General features: G+C 40.9%; 2 protein-coding genes across 3 annotated transcripts; both read left to right on the plus strand.

Moving 5' to 3' along the window:
- Positions 1 to 304: 304 nt before the first annotated feature.
- Positions 305 to 13,238, plus strand: ddx46 (DEAD (Asp-Glu-Ala-Asp) box polypeptide 46). The gene is made up of 23 exons (XM_026181810.1): positions 305 to 472; positions 643 to 801; positions 1,803 to 1,925; positions 2,250 to 2,337; positions 2,513 to 2,681; positions 2,889 to 3,130; positions 3,431 to 3,541; positions 3,706 to 3,871; positions 3,989 to 4,109; positions 4,305 to 4,480; positions 4,727 to 4,848; positions 6,202 to 6,280; positions 7,202 to 7,284; positions 7,494 to 7,658; positions 7,775 to 7,937; positions 8,315 to 8,508; positions 8,634 to 8,771; positions 9,126 to 9,275; positions 9,423 to 9,650; positions 9,864 to 10,082; positions 12,296 to 12,440; positions 12,839 to 12,912; positions 13,029 to 13,238. The coding sequence occupies exons 1-23, from the start codon at positions 456 to 458 to the stop codon at positions 13,074 to 13,076; spliced, it is 3,180 nt and encodes a 1,059-aa protein (XP_026037595.1). The 5' UTR covers positions 305 to 455; the 3' UTR covers positions 13,077 to 13,238.
- c10h5orf24 (chromosome 10 C5orf24 homolog) lies at positions 13,233 to 17,328 on the plus strand. Of its 2 annotated transcripts, none has more exons than XM_026181811.1 (2): positions 13,233 to 14,054; positions 16,119 to 17,328. In XM_026181811.1, the coding sequence occupies exon 2, from the start codon at positions 16,122 to 16,124 to the stop codon at positions 16,743 to 16,745; it is 624 nt and encodes a 207-aa protein (XP_026037596.1). In that variant the 5' UTR covers positions 13,233 to 14,054; positions 16,119 to 16,121; the 3' UTR covers positions 16,746 to 17,328. The 2 variants fall into 2 exon arrangements, with proteins under 2 accessions (XP_026037596.1, XP_026037597.1); XM_026181812.1 differs by having other exon boundaries at positions 16,122 to 17,328.
- The last annotated feature ends 1,380 nt before the right edge of the window (positions 17,329 to 18,708 follow it).

The following is an 18,708-nucleotide window of genomic DNA, read 5'->3' on the forward strand; positions in this document are numbered from 1 at the left end:
TCTCATGTAAGTCTCAGCTTTAAAATGTTGAAGATAACAAGAAAGATAAATAGGTTTTTAATTTATAACTCTGTGGTGGAACCAATAAACCACTGATCCTCCAATTAATACATCTTATATTTAAGAATGAGAGCATTTTAAAATGTTTCAGTTCCACGAAAGATAAAGAGATGAATAAGGTGAAATAAATGAAAATGAAATCATCTTCATAAAGTTCGGGAACCGCTCACAAATGAAAAGCCCTGCGACACAGCCTGTGATAAGGCTGGGGTATTCTGACCTCCCACCACTTGGTGGCGCAGCAACCTTTTACCCGTGGAGTTCAGGAGTTGTAGAGTCGCACTTTTTTTACGTGCGGGTTCAAACACACAAACATCCACTCGACGCGCAAGACTCGTTTATTTTTTGAGAACTAATTTCACTTTTTTTGCGAGACTTATCTGCGTGGGTTCGAGATGGGACGTGAGTCGAGGTATGTCTGGACTTTTCCGGTTAGTCTGGTGCTGGTGAATCGAGTGTGACTAACTTCTGTTTGAGGAAGCGATTTTAGATTAGCGTTAGCATGCTGGCTAAAAGCGTACTGATGTTTATGCACGTTAACCAAGAGCTAATCTCTCATATCATGTGTTTTTTAATCAACAGGCATTACCGGAAACGTTCCGCATCTCGGGGACGGTCGGGTAGCCGATCAAAGAGTCGCTCCCCGGACAAGCGCTCCAAGAAAGACGAGCGGAGCCGGAGGGAGAGGTCACGGAGCCGGGATCGCCGCAGGTCGCGCTCCAGAGACAGAAAACGAGCCAGGTGTGTGGTGGTTTGAACTTAAGTTTAAGTGTACACGTAAATAAATACATTTTGAAGTGGACTGAAGTCTTCTGGTGTTTACAGCCTGAACACAAATTGAAGTTTTTGGTCACTCTTTTGATCCGATGTAACAATACTGACTTTCCAACCATATGCAGGCAGAATGACCATCTCTTGCAGACTTGCACAACACTTCCTGACCTATAATACGACGCAACAATACCAATTGCAGTTCTGGGTTCATTTCAGTCACTTTATCTTGTATCTGTTTCAAAAGTCTGACATTGTTTTGGTTGTAGCCTGCCTGTTGTCCCATTTCAGCTTCAGCATGCAGGTATTCTGTTAATAAATCACTCCTGGGGCACTCGCTAATCTCACACTCTTTTGTTTTCCCACTTGCAAAGATGAGTAACTTGACTCGCAAACATTACAGTTCTTGTCCAGAGCCAATGAGAAAAGGTCAATTGTCTGCTTGGAGAGGGGCACATTCTCAATTTTTTTTTTCTTCCTTCAGAGACATTAGGACAACAGAGTCCACCAAAAACTCTTTGATAAACATCATCAGACAATAGCCTGCTTTAATGGGGGGAAAAAACAACAGGCTATATGTCCAAGCTATACGGTGATGAACAGAAGCCAAATTTAGTTTTTAACAAAACTGTTTACTGCTGTTGCTCTGTCTGGTAATTATCTTTAATTTCAGTAGAATTGCATCCATTGATTTGAAAATTCTTTTGAACTAAAACTTTCACATGTGTTGAATTTTGCAAATCCAGTAGGACAGTGGATAAAAATCACAGTGATGGCGAAGAATCATTTTGAATCGAGACAATGAAAACTCTCATGCACTTTTTTTATGATACAGTTTTATTATGATTAAGCTATTGTGAGGTTTCCTTTCAGATGCGCATCTGCACACTTAAAAAGCTGAAACTGACAAAACTGTTGTCTCCCTGTTGATTTGTCCTTTTACATGTGATATGTTTGCCTTTGGCTTCCAGGCGCTCCAGGAGCAGGGAGAGGAGGAGGTCGAGAAGCCGAGACAGGAGGCGGTCGGGCAGCAGAAGCCGAGCCCGGAGGTCCCGCTCTGGTAGCCCCAGCAAGAGCAGTAAAAAGGATGAAAAGTGAGGCTTTAAATTCCCATCTGTGAAATTGAAAACACACAGTCTTCTACTCTGTACTTCCACTGTGTTCTTTTGCTGGCACGCAGAGTCATGTAAAGATGCTATCAGCAGCCAGGATGTGAGGCATATTTTCAGAGCTTGGCGACAGTTAAAAAAAACACCATATAATATATGGAGCTTTCCATTTTTATAAAGATTAAACTGTCCTCTAGAAGTGGTGAACGGTATAGAAGACCTTGGAAATTGGATGGATGGTTTGCTTAATCTGAGCAATTCCATAATCCCATCTATTACACTTTGTCTTATTTTCTTTTTCCCTTGCAGGGCTAAAAGCAAAGAGAAGGACACCCTGGAGCCAATAGCTGAAAAGAAAAAGATTAAAGAGGAGAAAGAAGATGAAAAGGTTGAGGATGTAAGTTGGTTGATATGTTTATTTCTGCTAGCTTGAATGCCATTGTCCTTTCTTCATGTTTTTCTTTGCCCATAGAAAGAACTTTAAAGTGCCTCTTTGTTTGAAATAATAAGCAAGTAAGTAAAGAACATAACGAGAAGTAAAATATTTGTGCTTTTCCTTTGTTTTCATGCAGCAAGACTTTGACCAGAACAAACTGGAGGAGGAGATGAGGAAGAGGAAGGAGCGGGTGGAGAAGTGGAGGGAAGAGCAGAGGAAGAAGGCCATCGAAAACATCGGAGAGATCAAGAAAGAACTGGAGGAGATGAAGCAGGGCAAGAAATGGAGCCTGGAGGACGATGATGGTGAGGAAGTAACTGGAGGAAACACTGTTGAATTTTTACTTTGGACTTCACGAGTAGTTTAAATTGTTTAAACTGTGTCTAACAAAACTTTATCTGTGTGATAAACCAATCAGTCACCCTTTATTTGCTTTAATTTTATCAGCTAACTGACCAATACTTGCTATAGGTTTATCTTTGCCCAGCATCTTAATTAACTCTTCATTTCAGACGATGACGAGGACGGTTCTGCTGTAATGGAGGGAGATGATGACGAGGAGGCGGACGGGAAAGGGGAAAGGCAAGAGGAGTTAAAGGATGGTAAGAAAGAGGGTGATGACGATAAGGACAAGGAGACTCCCATGGAGCAGCAGACAGAGGAGGATGATATAGATCCCCTGGATGCCTACATGGAGGAGGTGAAACAGGAAGTGAAGAAGTTCAACATTGGAGCCATGAAAGGAAATGATAAGGTGAGGACAAAATCCCGCATTTTGCAGTGTTATCCTTATTGCCCAACCCTCCCCAAAGTCATTAGGATCAGCTCTAAAAACACACCTGAACTAAAAATCTTAGAAAAAATGTTCAAATGCAATTGAAGTTTGTCAACATTTTCCTGATGTTTGTGTAGTTGCTATCATTTTGTCTTTAGGTGTTCATCACTGGAAGCGTGTGGCTTTGGGTTTATCATCTACTAGTGTCAGACCAGATGCTGCCTTTATGGATGTTTGTTCTTCTGCTGATGAATATGCGTGTCTTCTCTTCTTCTGCAGAAAGGTGCAATGACTGTGACCAAAGTGGTGACAGTCGTTAAAACCAAGAAAGGACCTCACACGCACAAAAAGAAGGGAGAGCTGATGGAGAATGACCAGGATGCCATGGAGGTGAGATTTTAATGCTTGCTTTGATTATATAATAAAGGTTAAACCTCTTCTCTCGCTGCCCGAGAAGCTGATATGAATGAAACAGAGATCCTCAGTAATTAATCTGCTTTCTGCTGATGGGCTCATCTTTTAACAATCTAAAATGATGCTCATGTGTTTGACAGTACTCATCAGAGGAGGAAGAGGTTGATCTCCAGACGGCTCTGACAGGCTTCCAGACCAAACAAAGGAAGATCCTGGAGCCTGTTGACCACACAAAGATCCAGTATGAATCGTACCGCAAAAACTTCTACGTGGAGGTGCCTGAGCTGGCCAAGATGACTACAGAAGGTCAGTGAGAAAACCATATCTGTTCTATGATAAACGACTTGTCTTTTTCATGCTTAATTACCTGTTTAAAATCTCTTTATTCAATTTGTTTATTTACTTTATTTTAAATAAATACAGAAGTGAATGCGTACAGGCTGGAACTGGAAGGCATTACGGTGAAAGGGAAAGGCTGTCCCAAACCCATCAAGACATGGGTGCAGTGTGGAGTGTCGATGAAGATCCTGAACGCCCTGAAGAAGTGAGTGTGTCTCTGTGTGTGCATGTTTGAAAATCATTGTGCAGTGAGCAGTCTTTTCTCTTTATATAAAATCCATTAATAAGCCAATAAATATGACCATTCATATTCACTCAAGACTAGCCACAAATATATAATTAATATATTGGGATTGCATATGACTCTTTCTGACAAGATGCTCATGGTTTTCTTTTAAAGGCACGGTTATGAGAAACCCACACCCATCCAGGCCCAGGCCATCCCTGCCATCATGTCGGGCCGAGACCTCATTGGTATTGCTAAGACCGGCAGCGGGAAAACCATAGCTTTCCTGCTGCCCATGTTCCGACACATCATGGACCAGAGACCCCTGGAGGAATCTGAGGGCCCAATCTGTAAGCAACAGGAACTTTTATTTTTCCTTTGGGCTTCTCACTAAAATATAAATAAACTCATCTTTTGATCACATTTAAATAAAAACATATGAATCCTGTCTGATTCCTTTGCTTTTCATAGTCCGGGTTCAGAATCCAACTGTAGGTCAGATGAAGACCAAATGGTCAAGTTTTTTTTCTTTTCTTCCTTTTTTTTTTCCTAACGACAACAATCCAATTATCCTGTTTTTCCTCCCTTTTACACAGCTGTAATTATGACTCCAACCAGAGAGCTGGCTCTGCAGATCACAAAGGAGTGTAAGAAATTCTCTAAACCGCTGGGACTCAGGGTGGTGTGTGTTTATGGAGGCACGGGCATCAGTGAACAGGTAAGTGTGCGCTGTAGCACAACTACATCATTTTAGAGGTTTAATAGACCTATGGTGTCCATCTGAAATAGCAGCTCATGCTTTTCAGTAGAGCCAAAAATGGATTTATATATTGGATGGTAGGGTTAGATTTTGGTATAGACGACTTGAAAGCATGGATCCATCCTGCCTTGCATTAATGATTCAGGCTGATGTTGATGTAATAGTGTGGGAAACTACAATAGGTTGTTTTTAAAAAAAACAAACAACAACAAAAGAACAACTGCTGCTATAATAACTGCTTACAGGACTACTGTCAACATTGACAGTATAACACAGGCTTCAGAGCAAATTGTGGTTCCGCTTGTTCCATCCATGTACATGTTTCTGTGTGGACAGTGAGTGGAGAGAAGGGTTTTCATCCACTGCAAAACACTTCCATGCAGTCCTCCAAAATGCCAGTAGTGCATGTCAAAAAATACTGTATATCAACAGCACAAGAAGAGTGGCCCACAGACCGGCTGTAGCACTTATTTGTTCGCTGCCTCAATTGACAAAAAGCTCTGTGCAGGTAGACCGTAGATGGGCCATCCCTGGACTTCCAGCATATTGTGAGCGAGCTCTCCCTGCTGAACCATAAATAAATTCTACTTTAACTTTGAGGTGGAGTAGAAGATTAAACCTGCTTCTTTTTATGGGCAGCAAGGGGGTGATTCCTCCAATTGCAAGAAGATTTTAAGTAGTAGAGTCTGTGCTATAACAGCCCTTGGTTTCCTTTACTCTGTTACCTGTAAGCACTTTCCTGAAGACTTGAGTCTAAATGATGGCCATTCGTCGTCAGAAAGGAGGAATATCCAGGTTATGTTCACTGGCTAACGACTTGGATTATCCAGGCTCTTTACCAGGTGGTGATATCCTCAGTTTGAGTCTCACTTTTCACATCTAATTTAAAAACACCAAGGTGGTGATGTCAAACTGAACGTCACCAAACAGCAGGTGACGACATTGTGGCCGCGTCTACCTTTTATACTATCAAATAACGGCATAAAATACCTACCTAAAATTGGTCTTCTAGACTATTTTGCAATTCTTGTATATATTTAAACAAAAACATGCATGGCTGAGACTTCTTAAAAAATATATTGTAAAATAATTTGAAGAATTTTAGAGGAAACACCGATTTGAGACCCAGTAGCACAAACTTCCAAATTCAAGTTGCTCATTATTGTATACGCTCCTCGTGCACCATAATCACTTTATTGTGTTTGTGTTGGTATTATAAGTGTTTAAATTCTGGACATTGTTCCTCCCTCAAAACTCCTGTAACAGAAAGAAAATGTGTGTTTTTCCTTAACGCTGCCTTCTGTATTATAGATCGCTGAGCTGAAGAGAGGAGCTGAGATCATCGTGTGCACACCAGGAAGAATGATTGACATGTTGGGGGCCAACAGCGGTGAGTTCATCACTCTTGGTCGTGTCGCTTCTCTATCCTTATAGGACATAAATGCAAATCTGCTCATTTGATGCCTTTTCTTGTTGCTTTGCATGGATTAAACAGTATGATACAGTACATAATGAACCAAATCAGTACTACTTACTAAACTGTTGGCATTATTTGACCACCTTTGGGATCACTCATATCTACAAGACTGATGTGTTATTCCCGAAGCTCAGGCCAAGTACAGGTAGGTGGACCTGGTGCTGCCTCCACGGTTCCTCTGACTTAAAGCAGGAAACAATCGTAATGTTTGATAAGTGTATCATAACATGGATGTAAGGTGGTCAGGGGTATGCACTGTATTATATCAGAGTTTTGCATCATGTCAGGTTATTTTGACTTAATGTGCTGCTTCTGGGAGTAAATATGATTGTAGAGTCCTGCGCAGCACTGAGCCTTTGCATAGAAATGTGAAAAAAACACTATTAGTGTACTTAGAAAGTAGCTATTACATGTGTGTAGCAGTTAGTATGATAGAAGGGGTTTCTTGTTGCTTCCACACATGCGAGGTAATCTGTAATATGTTTCCCTTGTAGGTGAAAAGGCGCTCGCTCAGATAGTGCTTGATGTGGCTCCATCTCTTGTATTATATGTTTTACAGGTCCCAGTTGCCCCTGAGATGGTACGCAAGACGAGCAAAGAAATGAACAGCCTAAAATACCAATGCAATAAAACTCTGGCCACTTGAAAAATGTGCTGAAATTAGGATGCCTTGATTTATTGTCCAGTTGTATCAAGTAGTTGTATCATGGAAAAAGCTTTTCTGTGTTTTGTTAGACTAGTTTCATGTGATGTGAAGAAGGCAGGATGCCTGTTAAGCCTTGGCGTTGTTCATATTTAACTGATTTCCTTATGCCCGTCTTCCTTAATGTGTAGGTCGGGTGACCAACCTCCGCAGAGTCACATATGTGGTCCTGGATGAGGCAGACAGGATGTTTGACATGGGCTTCGAGCCACAGGTGGGGGATCATACATTAACATACAGCTTTTCATGCATCAGTAGCATCAAATGAAGCATTTTTAGTGTATAATGTTTAGCACTTGAGGAACGGTTGTCACAATAATGTTTTATAAAGCCAGGACAAATCAACTTTGAACCTGCAAAAGAAAATGTTCAGTGACAAAAATTCTCAGATATATTTTTTTCCCCCTCTGATTCACACACCAGGTGATGCGTATCGTTGACAACGTGCGTCCAGACCGTCAGACGGTCATGTTCTCAGCAACTTTCCCCAGAGCCATGGAGGCGCTGGCTCGCAGGATCCTGTCAAAGCCCCTGGAGATCCAGGTGGGAGGCCGCAGTGTCGTCTGCTCTGATGTGGAGCAACACGTGGTAAGCCATTTATGTTACATCTCACTAAACAGTAACTTTCCCTTTCAGTTTCTCTGCTTACTAGTTCAGTTTTAATTCCCCCCCTTTTTAAAAAGTATCTGTTTTTATTTCTGCAGCTAGTAATCGATGAGGACAAGAAATTCCTGAAGCTGCTGGAGATTCTGGGTCACTACCAGGAAAAAGGATCTGTTATCATCTTTGTGGACAAACAGGAGCACGCAGACGGACTGCTCAAAGACTTGATGAAAGCCTCGTACCCCTGCATGTCTTTACATGGAGGTAGTGAGCCACACTTTGACTTTGACAGCCATATGATGAATAACAAAGCTACTGTGACATCACCCTCTGGTTTCTCAAGTCTCATTTAGAAGCCTCATTAGTTTTTTTTTTGTTTTTTTTTTCATCATATTGAATCTTCATTGGCTAGCAGATTGTCAATCACTTTTCAATTTCAGGTATTTGGGATGATCTGGTCTGTTTAAACAACGACCAGGAATATTAAAAAGTCTCATCAAACCACATGAATTCATATATTTTTTTTTGTCCTCCTAATGTGAATATACAATCAGTCAGTTTTATATCTGTCAGTTATATTTTTAGGTTTCTGTTCTGTTATGGCCACATTTACTACAAATTAGTAATTCTGTGTCTCCAAGGAATCGATCAGTACGACAGAGACAGCATCATCAACGATTTTAAGAATGGAGCGTGTCGTCTGATGGTCGCCACCTCTGTGGCAGCCAGAGGCCTTGATGTGAAGCAGCTGATCCTGGTGGTCAACTACAACTGTCCCAACCACTACGAGGACTACGTTCACAGGGCCGGGCGCACGGGCAGAGCAGGCAACAAGGTCAGCCCCTTTAAAGGGAGCTCATTTAATTTTAGACATCAAAAACTAGGAAATTTGTGTTGACATTTGGGGTGTTTTGTTTTTGGTGGTAATCATGTTTAAATCTGTACACATTTGCTTCTCAGGGATACGCCTACACGTTCATCACGGAGGATCAGGTTCGCTATGCTGGCGATATCATTAAAGCTCTGGAGCTGTCGGGCTCTCCAGTCCCACCAGAACTGGAGCAGCTTTGGGCCTCTTTCAAAGACCAACAAAAAGCGGTAAGATAAAGACCCGCAGTAGGCAATCGTATATTTTAGCAGTACTTACTGCCAGGGAGAAACGTATGTTGAAGTTTCTGAAGGTATTAGCAACGTCTTTCTGCACATGTAATGCATCAGCTTAAATATCATGTTCATTTTTTATGCTTTCTTTGCAGTTACATGGTGCTAGTTTGTTGCTTCTATACTTCGTATTTCATTTGTTTATTGTTTTCTTATATTGTAAATGCTTAACATTAATTGGGATAAAATTTGATCTTTGGTGTCTCAGTTAGTAAGCAGATTGAAAAGGATCTAGAAGAACAATGTGACAAACTTGAAAGCTTCTTTCTTTCCTCCCTTTGCTCTGTGCAGGAGGGTAAGACCATTAAGAGCAGCAGTGGTTTCTCAGGAAAAGGCTTCAAGTTTGATGAGACTGAGCATGCTCTGGCCAATGAGAGGAAGAAGCTGCAGAAAGCTGCTCTCGGTTTGCAGGACTCTGACGATGAGGACGGAGCCCTGGATGTGAGTAACTTTTAAATAATGGAGATTTAAATTTTTTTATTTAAATTATTTACTTACCTCTGCTAAGCTGCTTGGCTTCAAGTTTTTTTTGTCCTCTAATTGCAGTTCTATTATTATTAAACATGTTTAACTGTTATTCCTTCTTAGATTGAGGAGCAAATCGAAAGTATGTTTAATTCCAAGAAGAGGGTGAAGGATCTGTCTGCTCCGGGCGCGGCTGCTGGTCCAGCTGGAGCTGTTGCCGCCACAGCGGCTGCCCCCGGAGGTTTGCCAGGACTCGGGCCTACGTCTGCTGGTAACATCCAGAAATTGGAAATGGCCAAAAGGCTGGCGCTCAAGATCAACGCTCAGAAGAACCTGGGCGCTGAGGCTCAGGTACGTCAAGACTCCAGTGCCACCGTGAAGTGGACGGTTGTGCACGTATTCATGACACAGCTGAGATTGCTGGACTTGTGATTTTTCAGACTAACCACTTAGGTTTAATTTTTATTGTGTCCAATACTTAGTACCCACAAAAATCCTAGGACCTCAGCTAGTAATTAAAACTTTGTTTGCATTGTGACAATTACAATTACTCTGTGTCTACAGGATGTAATGCAGCAGGCAACCAACGCCATCCTGCGGGGCGGCACCATCATGACCCCCTCAGTGTCAGCCAAAACCATCGCAGAGCAGCTGGCAGAAAAGATCAATGCAAAGCTCAACTACACCCCGGTGGAGAAGCTGGAGGAGGAGCGGCAGGCGGCTGAGCAGGCTGAGACAGTCAGGAGATATGAAGAGGAGCTGGAGATCAACGACTTCCCTCAGGTCAGCGGCACACAGCGCAGGGCTGTACTGAAATATTCAGCAAGGATCGGTTTTATTTTTGCTCTTTGTTTTTTGGACTCAGGTTTTCTTTTCACAGCCGCTGGGTTTCAGTAGTTTAACTCGACTAAGTCATTTCTCCAAAACAGAATAGGGAAGGAATCATGAATCTGGATGTTGTTGCTGTGTATTGTCACCAGGGGTCTGTGTCAAAAATATGGGGATCAACTGTCTGCATGCTAGCTTATTTCTGTTTGTGCTGTTGTTGGATTGTTAGCTTAGCCCGTGCTGCTGATAAGCCAAGCAAACTTCCTTTAAAGCACTTTAAAAAACAGCAACCACTGATAAAACCTCAGGATACAAAAATAAAGATATGTTAGAATAAAATAAATAGAATTAAAATTACAATGTAAAATAAAAGCATCAAGACAGAATTAAACACGAGTAAAAATTTAAAATCAAAACGTAAAATCAACATCTCACACTTGGGAAAAGCCAAGATGAAGAGGTGGGTCATAAGCGCAAACTGGTAGTGAAGAGGCCTGTCTTTTTAACAGCAAAGAATTCCTCAGTTTGGGAGCCGCCATGGCAAATCCCTGTTCTCCCGAGCCTCCACTGTGTCCTCGGCACATCCAGGAGCAGCTGGTCTGCTGATTTGAGCAACTGGGAAATAAAACAGCTCAGATGTCGTGTGGGGCAAGGCCATGTAAGGACTTAAAAATGAGTAAAAGACCAAACAGAAGACAAATCAAAACATAAAACAAACTTTTGCTTTTGCATTTTTTTTCCTGACTACTTCCTGTTAAACGGAGCTCTACTATTGCTCCCTTTGTTTTTCAAGCCCACTTTAAAAAAAAAGAAAGAAAAAAACCCCAAAACTATTATTATTTAAAACTTTTCAACAAATTTACAGACATGTAAGACTAACCTGCAGCTACCTGGTTAACCATACATTTGTATATAAATAACGAATGCGTAATGGGGAAATCTAAGGATCATAATACATCATAAGGCGATAAAACAACATCATCAATATGATTATTTATTGATTCCTTTGGTGGAAAGTTATCCAGACATAAGGTCATATGTGAGTGTTGACGATCCACCCTGTCACACCCTGTCTGTTTCCATCCAGTAGTTTTGCATGTGTTGACATTCCCAGCAGACATAATGCTCTGCAGTTTGGGAGCCACAATTCCTCCAACACCCAGATTTACTATTATTAAAGTGTACTTTCATGTGGGGAGCAATAACAAAAATCCAGCAAAATTCCTTCAAAAGTTATTTTTCCTGCCAAATGCACAGATATCCTGTCATTCTTTTTGCATTATTGTAAGACCTCCTTCTTCTCTCATCTTGCTTTTTATACGTTGTGTTGAGTGAACGTTGCTAAAACCCCTATAAAACTGAGAGATGATTCCCATTTTAGAGTCTGCTCACTTTTTAGTCTGCAGGCATTCTACCCATACATACCAGAAGTTCCACTTTACACGTCTTTGAGTGTTTTCTTTGCTTTCTTTTTAGTGATTTTCACACCACACCAAACCCATCTCCTGGTTGTGGTTTCAAGTGAAACGCGTTCAAGTTTTTCTAGCATAGACGTTGTTTCTCTAAGTGTTTATGTAAGACTTACACTGTCGCTTTTTTTAGCAATGCAATTTCAGATTTAAAGTTGGAAAGCCATTTGTACTTTTTTTTTAAAACATCTGTGAATGTGTGTTCCTGATTTGCTTACACGTAAGTCTTGATTATTCTCCATTGCGAACACGGATGCAGACAGCTGGAGACCTGAGGGCCTAGTAGTCATTCCTGTTATACTCCTTTAAAATCCACCTCTTGCATGTAGTTGGTGCATCATGATGTAAAGTCTAACATATGCAAATTTGAGTGGAAAATTAAGCAAATCCATCTATTAAAAATACTTGACATTAAAATCCTCGACTTCTTTAAGCTACTAAGAAAATAACTTTCTTTTAATCTCTGATTAAAAAAGCTAAGCTGTTCTAATTTTTGGCAAAATGTTTATGCTCAATACAAATGCTTTTTGTCCGGGAGAGGGGCTTATCTTTTAGATGACAGATGCTTAAACTGAGCGTTTTGTGTTTTTTGTCACGACTGATTAACAATCAAGAATCCCAAAGTATTTTGTTTCTTCCTCTGAACATAAAGCAGACAAAAAAGGGCTTATAAAATCTTCCTTTTCTTCCTTCCCTCAGACTGCCAGGTGGAAGGTGACATCTAAAGAAGCTTTGCAGAGGATCGGTGAATACTCTGAAGCTGCCATCACCATCAGAGGAACGTACTTCCCTCCAGGCAAAGAGCCCAAGGAAGGAGAGCGCAAGATCTACCTGGCTATTGAGAGTATGTGTCAAAGAACGTCTGTCCTTTTTTTTTTTTTAAAGTCCTGACACCTGATATAACAAGATATTTTTAGGGCAGCTGTACAATTGCTGAACTCTAAGGTTCAGTGAACACGAACAATGAACATGATAACTTGAGAACAGCACAACGCAGGAAGTTTATAAACTAGTTATCACACGGAGCAGATAATCTTGACTTTTCAAGTTTTAAAGAAGGAAAAAAAGCTTTTGTTGGCTTAAATCATGCTGTTAAAAGTGCCTCTTGCAAAATACAACTCCTCCCTCCCTTTTGGTATTTTTTTTTTAATTACCTCGAAGGCAATGAATTTCCTAATGGGGTGTCCAGTTTCCTTAACAGAGCAGCCTATACTGAATATTAACATGTTATTTGTGTTGTAGGTGCAAATGAACTGGCTGTGCAGAAAGCCAAAACAGAAATTACACGGCTAATCAAGGAAGAGCTCATCCGATTAGTAAGTATCTTTTTGCTCACACATGTTAAAACATGTCATCCACTCTTATTATGCAGTGACTTTATGCCGAAAATGTTTAATTTTATTTCCCGTTTCTTTCTTTTTTCCCCCCCCAGCAAAACTCCTACCAGCCGACGAGCAAAGGCCGGTACAAAGTGCTGTAGAGGATGAACCGAGGCACACCGGAGGAGCTTCCATTCCTCATCTCCACAGTTTCATCCAAGTTGTTGAAGAATATTTTAGTCAAGATTTTTTGTAATGTGTCCAACTTTAGTTGCATTTTGTTTGTTTGCATTTTTGCCCCCCCCCCCCCCACGCACGCACGCACGCACGCACACACGCACACACACACATATATGTCCAATGATTTTTATACCATCAAACCAGCACAATGCTGCAGTGAACTATCCACAATATGTCTTTAAGTATAAGACCTGGTTTCATTAATAAGATGTTTTTAGTCACATTTATGTAGGAACACCACACCAACCATCATCTTTATGAAAGATCCCAAGAAAACAATGTTGCTAAGAAAATAAACTTGTTTCCAGTCTGTTAAGGTGCTTCGTATTTGTTCAGACTGCTAATGTTAATTATTTAATAGCAGTTCTTTGTATATTATTCATCAGTGGTGGGAAGTGATGCTTGGTGAGCATTAAAACTGCTTCATGGCTCGGTTTCAGGATAATAATCTGAAAAATAAAGTCGTTTTTTGAGCCTTTACTCTCGCTTGTTTGGTGAAAATTAGAATTTTCAGGACTTGAGAGACAAAAAAAGCGTTTTCCGTCGTGAAAGCAGTTCAGGAGGAGGGGAAGGAGAATAACCTCTTCACATCCCCAGTTTGCTGTTGTGCGCATGCTCAGACTGCGCTGCTGTCTTATTAATTTTTAATGGAAAATGGCTGCGTTTCTTATCCAAACCGCTGGAGCTGGGAGATGAAAAAAGGAGCCGTCTAGCTGACCACATCTCACCTCTCATCGTCGCTCGCGTCGAAACTACCCGATGCGGTGATCGTGTGTTAGCGAACCGATGTCCTGTGGCGAGAAAATATTCTGGAAAATGGATCGACTCGCGCTTTGAGGGGGATGAAAGATCATTTTGCTCCTTAACCCTTTCTGCTCCGAGATCTGCGAACAATCGAGGTACAGTAACGTTAGCGCTAACGCGGGTCTCCGGAGGGGCATTTAGATTCGTTATGCGGCTCAAATGCGAGCACATAAATCAGCTCTGTCCGCGGTCAGCTGCCATGTTGTAAACAGAGTAAACCAGTCTCTGTGTCTCTTAAAAAAAAAAAGCCCGTTATTCGGGCCAGGAACGAGGCTACGTTCAGCCCTCGGTGCTGCTCGTTAACGGAGAGCTGGAGGTTTTGTCTGAATGCAAAGATGCGGAATCCATGTGCATTTTGTTTTTTGTGAATGAATATTACTACTGACAGTGTAGCGTGTGTGATGGTGAAAGTCCACACCTCCCTGCGTCCCGTTTCCTCTGCAGAAAAGGCGACAGCAGCTGTGTGCACTCTTTACTTCACTCCATTTACACTCTTCATTACTGTAATTAAAGTGTGCAAAGCAGCCAAATGCATTCAGTCTAACGCGGTTTTATGACCGGCGAGAGGAGAGGTCTTGCTCTAAGGCACTTCAGCACCACTTTGGTGAGGTCTATCCTTATTCTTAAGGTCGAAGCTGTTTATGGGACGTATGTAATCATATGCTGTTTGTTAAATTATGAAACAGCTTTTCATGGTCGAGTTAACACGAGAAAGTCTGCGTGTAAACAAGCGAACTAGATGTGAACTTGAGTTTCTAAACAAAGCATTTTTCATCGAGATCTATAGTTTTTGTATTTTTTTTTTTGTTATTTCAATATTTCTAATAAGTTACTTTTAATTCTGTTTAGTTTCAGGGGATTTTCTTGTTTATTTTAATAGTTTCAGCACTTGTTTTTTTGTTGTTATATGAAGGGTATTTGCCTGGTTATATAGGTAGTAGTAGTAATAATAACAATAATGTTTTTTAACTTTTAGGGGTTGTTGTTGTTACATGAAGGGTGTGAATCCAAATTTCTAATTTGGTTTTAATTCTGTTTAGTTTCAGAGTGGATTTGCTTGTTTTTCTTGTTTACTTTTAGTTTAGTTTTGTATGTTTCCGTGCTAATTATTATTGAAGGCAGATTAGGAAGTTCAAAGCTGGTATTATAAAACAAGGACAACACTGTGTGAAGGCAGTTGACTCACAGTCATTATAATAAAAACAAACAAACACACAACCCAACAGATTAACCAATGCCTCCTCAGGCTGAAAATAAATAAAATAGCCCTTTATTGTCACTGTACATGTAGAACTAAGTTATAAGTCCTCCATGCCAACTGTGCAGGAACAAAATATAAAGAGTAAGACAGCAGGAATAAATAAGAAACAAGAGAAATTGGAGAACAAAGTGCTTAGAAGTAGTGCAAGTTAACTAAGACTAAGCATATTTACTCAATATTGTGGATTACTTTTGTAAGTCCATTATTGTTTCTGTTAGTTTGCCTTTCTTTTTGAGTCTACGTTTTATTTGAGGTCTGATTGTTGGGTCTTTATCTTATAGTACAAACACCATGAGACAACAGTTATTGTGTAGTTTGTTTGCTGTAACAACCTCGACTTCAGCACACAGCCACATTACAGTATGCTGCTGCTCCTTCTCTGCAGAGCAAAACAATCCTCAAGTCCTTTCTTCTGTTAAAATGGTTCAGATATAGCATCGTCTCCCACCTTCATGCACTTTGAAGTTTCCCCTTTCAGTGTGCAATGTGGTCATTGTTGCCCCTTGGTCATAGTAGATGCTTTCAGCCTTCTACTGTCAGCGTGGCAGTAATGAGCCCTTAATATTTAGCGCTGACACTAAATTTGAACTTTGACCAGCAGCACAAAAGTGAAGCTCACTTCAGAAATAAGCAGCACCCTTTCTTGACCTTTCTTATGAGAATAATCTGTTGGGATGGGATTAGACCCACCGTGTGTAGATCTGGATTAGACCAGATGATGCTTTCAGAATATTTCACTGAAGTCTTAGTGTTCCCATGTTTCTTGTCTTCATGCAAATATGGGTATGATCAGTTTCAACTGCAGAGTTGTTTTTTAACTTTAACCTGACATGGCACTATCCAGAAAACATTAGTCCTGATGTTTGAGTGATGATGCATTATTTCCAACCCCCAACAGAAGATGATGCGCCAGGTGACAACCAGTGACTTCTGCATGAACAGCAGGCCGTCGTGCCTAGCAGAGGACAGCCACCACCCCACTGCTCACTTTGACCTGTGCACCTCACAGGCCAGCAAGTTCTACCCTCCTCCCCCTCCATCATCCCTCCAGATGACACTGGCTCCCATGGCCTTACCCACCCAGAGCCACAAGCCCATGGTGTGCCAGAGACAGGAAGTTCTTGGGGGTGACCCCCGCTCGTCTGGAAAGCTAGCAGGGTTAAAAAACACCAATCAAGCAACAGATGATGCCAAGAAGAAGAACAAGTCTGTCGGGAAGACGGGCAGACGTGGGAGGCCTTTGGGAACCACCAAGCTAGCTGGTTATAGAACCAGCACAGGGCGACCACTCGGCACCACCAGAGCTGCCGGGTTCAAGACGAGTCCTGGAAGGCCGCTCGGTACGACCAGAGCGGCGGGGTATAAGGTCAGCCCCGGGAGGCCTCCTGGCAGCATCAAGGGCCTCTCTCGCCTCAACAAACTGGTTCACAGTAGCACTTGCAGCGGAGCAGCTTTCCCCTATCCACTACCACACAAAGAAATCCTCTGTGAACCTTCCTGCAAAGAGAAGCCCGCTAATGAGTAAAGCCTGTACCCCGTTTCTACTTCACCCTTCGTCTCTGGAATAACAGACAGACACGCACAGGTTTCCTGCCACATATTGAGGGTGATTGCAAACTTTCCTAGTCTGCTGTGTGGCAGAGAGAGGGGAGGATTTTTCTATTATTCGTGTTTGTGTCTTTTGTGTGCCTGCCACCTGATAAAATTACTGTTTTTCAGTGCTAGAGATCTATAGTGTGCGAAAGGTTTCACTACACAGTGTACACATTGCTGTATCTGTTTTCTGGGGAGAAAAAAATACCAGATATTCATTGAACAAGAGGCTTTTATCCAGCAGCTACTGTGGTAGTTAAGTCTTAGAGTGTTACATGTAGCAATTTAACGCCAACAAATGTTGGAAACTTGGACTGTCCTGTCAGATTTTCTCTTCACGATTATTGCCGATAACGACAATATTATTGCAATTTTGCAAGTTCATCTACACCGTTGTCTATTGCATAATTTCTTTTGAGGCAATTTAATTAAATCTCCAAATAAATGGAGTTCGCAAGAGAGTGTGTAACCATAGCCATGCAAAAGCATAGAATAAGAACAGCTACACAATAATGTATGATGTGATGTTGATCATTTATTTTTAAATTATCGAGGAAACCTCTAATGGAAACAATTCAAAATCTTGTTTGATGTAAACAAGGACATTATTGCTGAACTACAGTTTGTAATTTAAATGAGCTGCCGTCATGAAAAACAGGCAGGTTGATAGGAAGTAAAGAAATATAGTTATAGAGGAAAGGTTGGTAGTCTAGTGGTTTGCTCAGTGGCACTTCAAAAGTAGAAATCTAAATATTTATCCAGCATCCAAGAACTAAAATCTGACCGATCCAGTTCCACTCAGCTCCTCATGTAACACAAAAAAGGAATTCCTCCTAAAAACAGATTTTATTCTCTAAATGTCACATTGCAAAATATCTACATATTATTTGCATGCAAAACCACTCAACATGCAGATCATTGTTATTCAGCTAAGGTTTTGTTTGTATTTTTTTAAACTAAAAGTATAAAACTTAAAAAAAAAATGTACACACCTTCACAGCAACACTCTTCGTCTCTGATGACTTGCTACAAATTGGCTAATGTGGACTGTGGTTGCCTTTTTTGTTACATATTCGGCACAGAGAAGCTGTAGACATTTGGATGGATGGTGTTTTTGTATTTGATCACTCTTCACAGCCACTAGCTAGTCCCAGCAACCTGCTGGCTTATTTGTGGTGGGACTTGTTTCTCCACTCTCTGCTTTTGTCTGCTATTCTTTTGCAAATTTCAGCACAAATACCAAAATAATCATTTTTTAAAATGCGCTCTTTTTCTACACAGCTTACTTTTACAAGAACGACAAACTTAATGTCTTAAAAAAGCAACATGCCCATTTAAAAATATGACCTTCCTCACTGTTCCTGCTCTGGAACAACTTTTAGACATGTTTTGTTTCGTTTTTAGGAGGCACTTGTGTTTGAAACGCAGCTTAAATGTCCTTATATTGATCTAAAAGCTTCATTTTTAGCTTTGCATTTATCACTCCTACGGCAAAATGTAAACCCGTGTGACTGTTTTTAGTGTGTAGATGTCAGTATAAAGTAAGAGAAAGGGTACACTGCTTTATTCTAAAAGGCTCACATTGTAGAGGAAAATCTGTTACCTATTATTGTGTTCTTGTTTTGTGTCAAACCACAGGGTCCATTTGTTGGTGTAAAATAATGAAATCTTGCGTCAGTGTTACATTTGTCCCAAGATAGTGAACAGATTCACAGATATTCAGAATCTCATCTGCTATGAATGTGTTGCTGAATGTAATTCGAATGATATGACTTTTAAAAGTTAAACACTTTTACCCAGCTAAAGACTCAAAAGTCTTATTGGCATCCTTGCTCACAGATCAGAAAATACACTGCCTGTCAAAAAAAATCTAATAATATCTTGCACTGCCTTTT

The sequence above is a fragment of the Astatotilapia calliptera genome, chromosome 10 (genome assembly GCF_900246225.1).
Source record: "Astatotilapia calliptera chromosome 10, fAstCal1.2, whole genome shotgun sequence".
Classification (NCBI taxonomy): domain Eukaryota; kingdom Metazoa; phylum Chordata; class Actinopteri; order Cichliformes; family Cichlidae; genus Astatotilapia; species Astatotilapia calliptera.

Excerpts from the sequence above, each read along its gene's own strand:
- ddx46 (XM_026181810.1), top strand. Across the intron at positions 1,926-2,249 it reads AGCAGTAAAAAGGATGAAAA|GGCTAAAAGCAAAGAGAAGG; the intron begins GTGAGGCTTTAA and ends TTTCCCTTGCAG. Across the intron at positions 9,651-9,863 it reads ACCTGGGCGCTGAGGCTCAG|GATGTAATGCAGCAGGCAAC; the intron begins GTACGTCAAGAC and ends CTGTGTCTACAG.
- c10h5orf24 (XM_026181811.1), top strand. The coding sequence starts at position 16,122 with ATGATGCGCCAGGTGACAACCAGTGACTTCTGCATGAACAGCAGGCCG.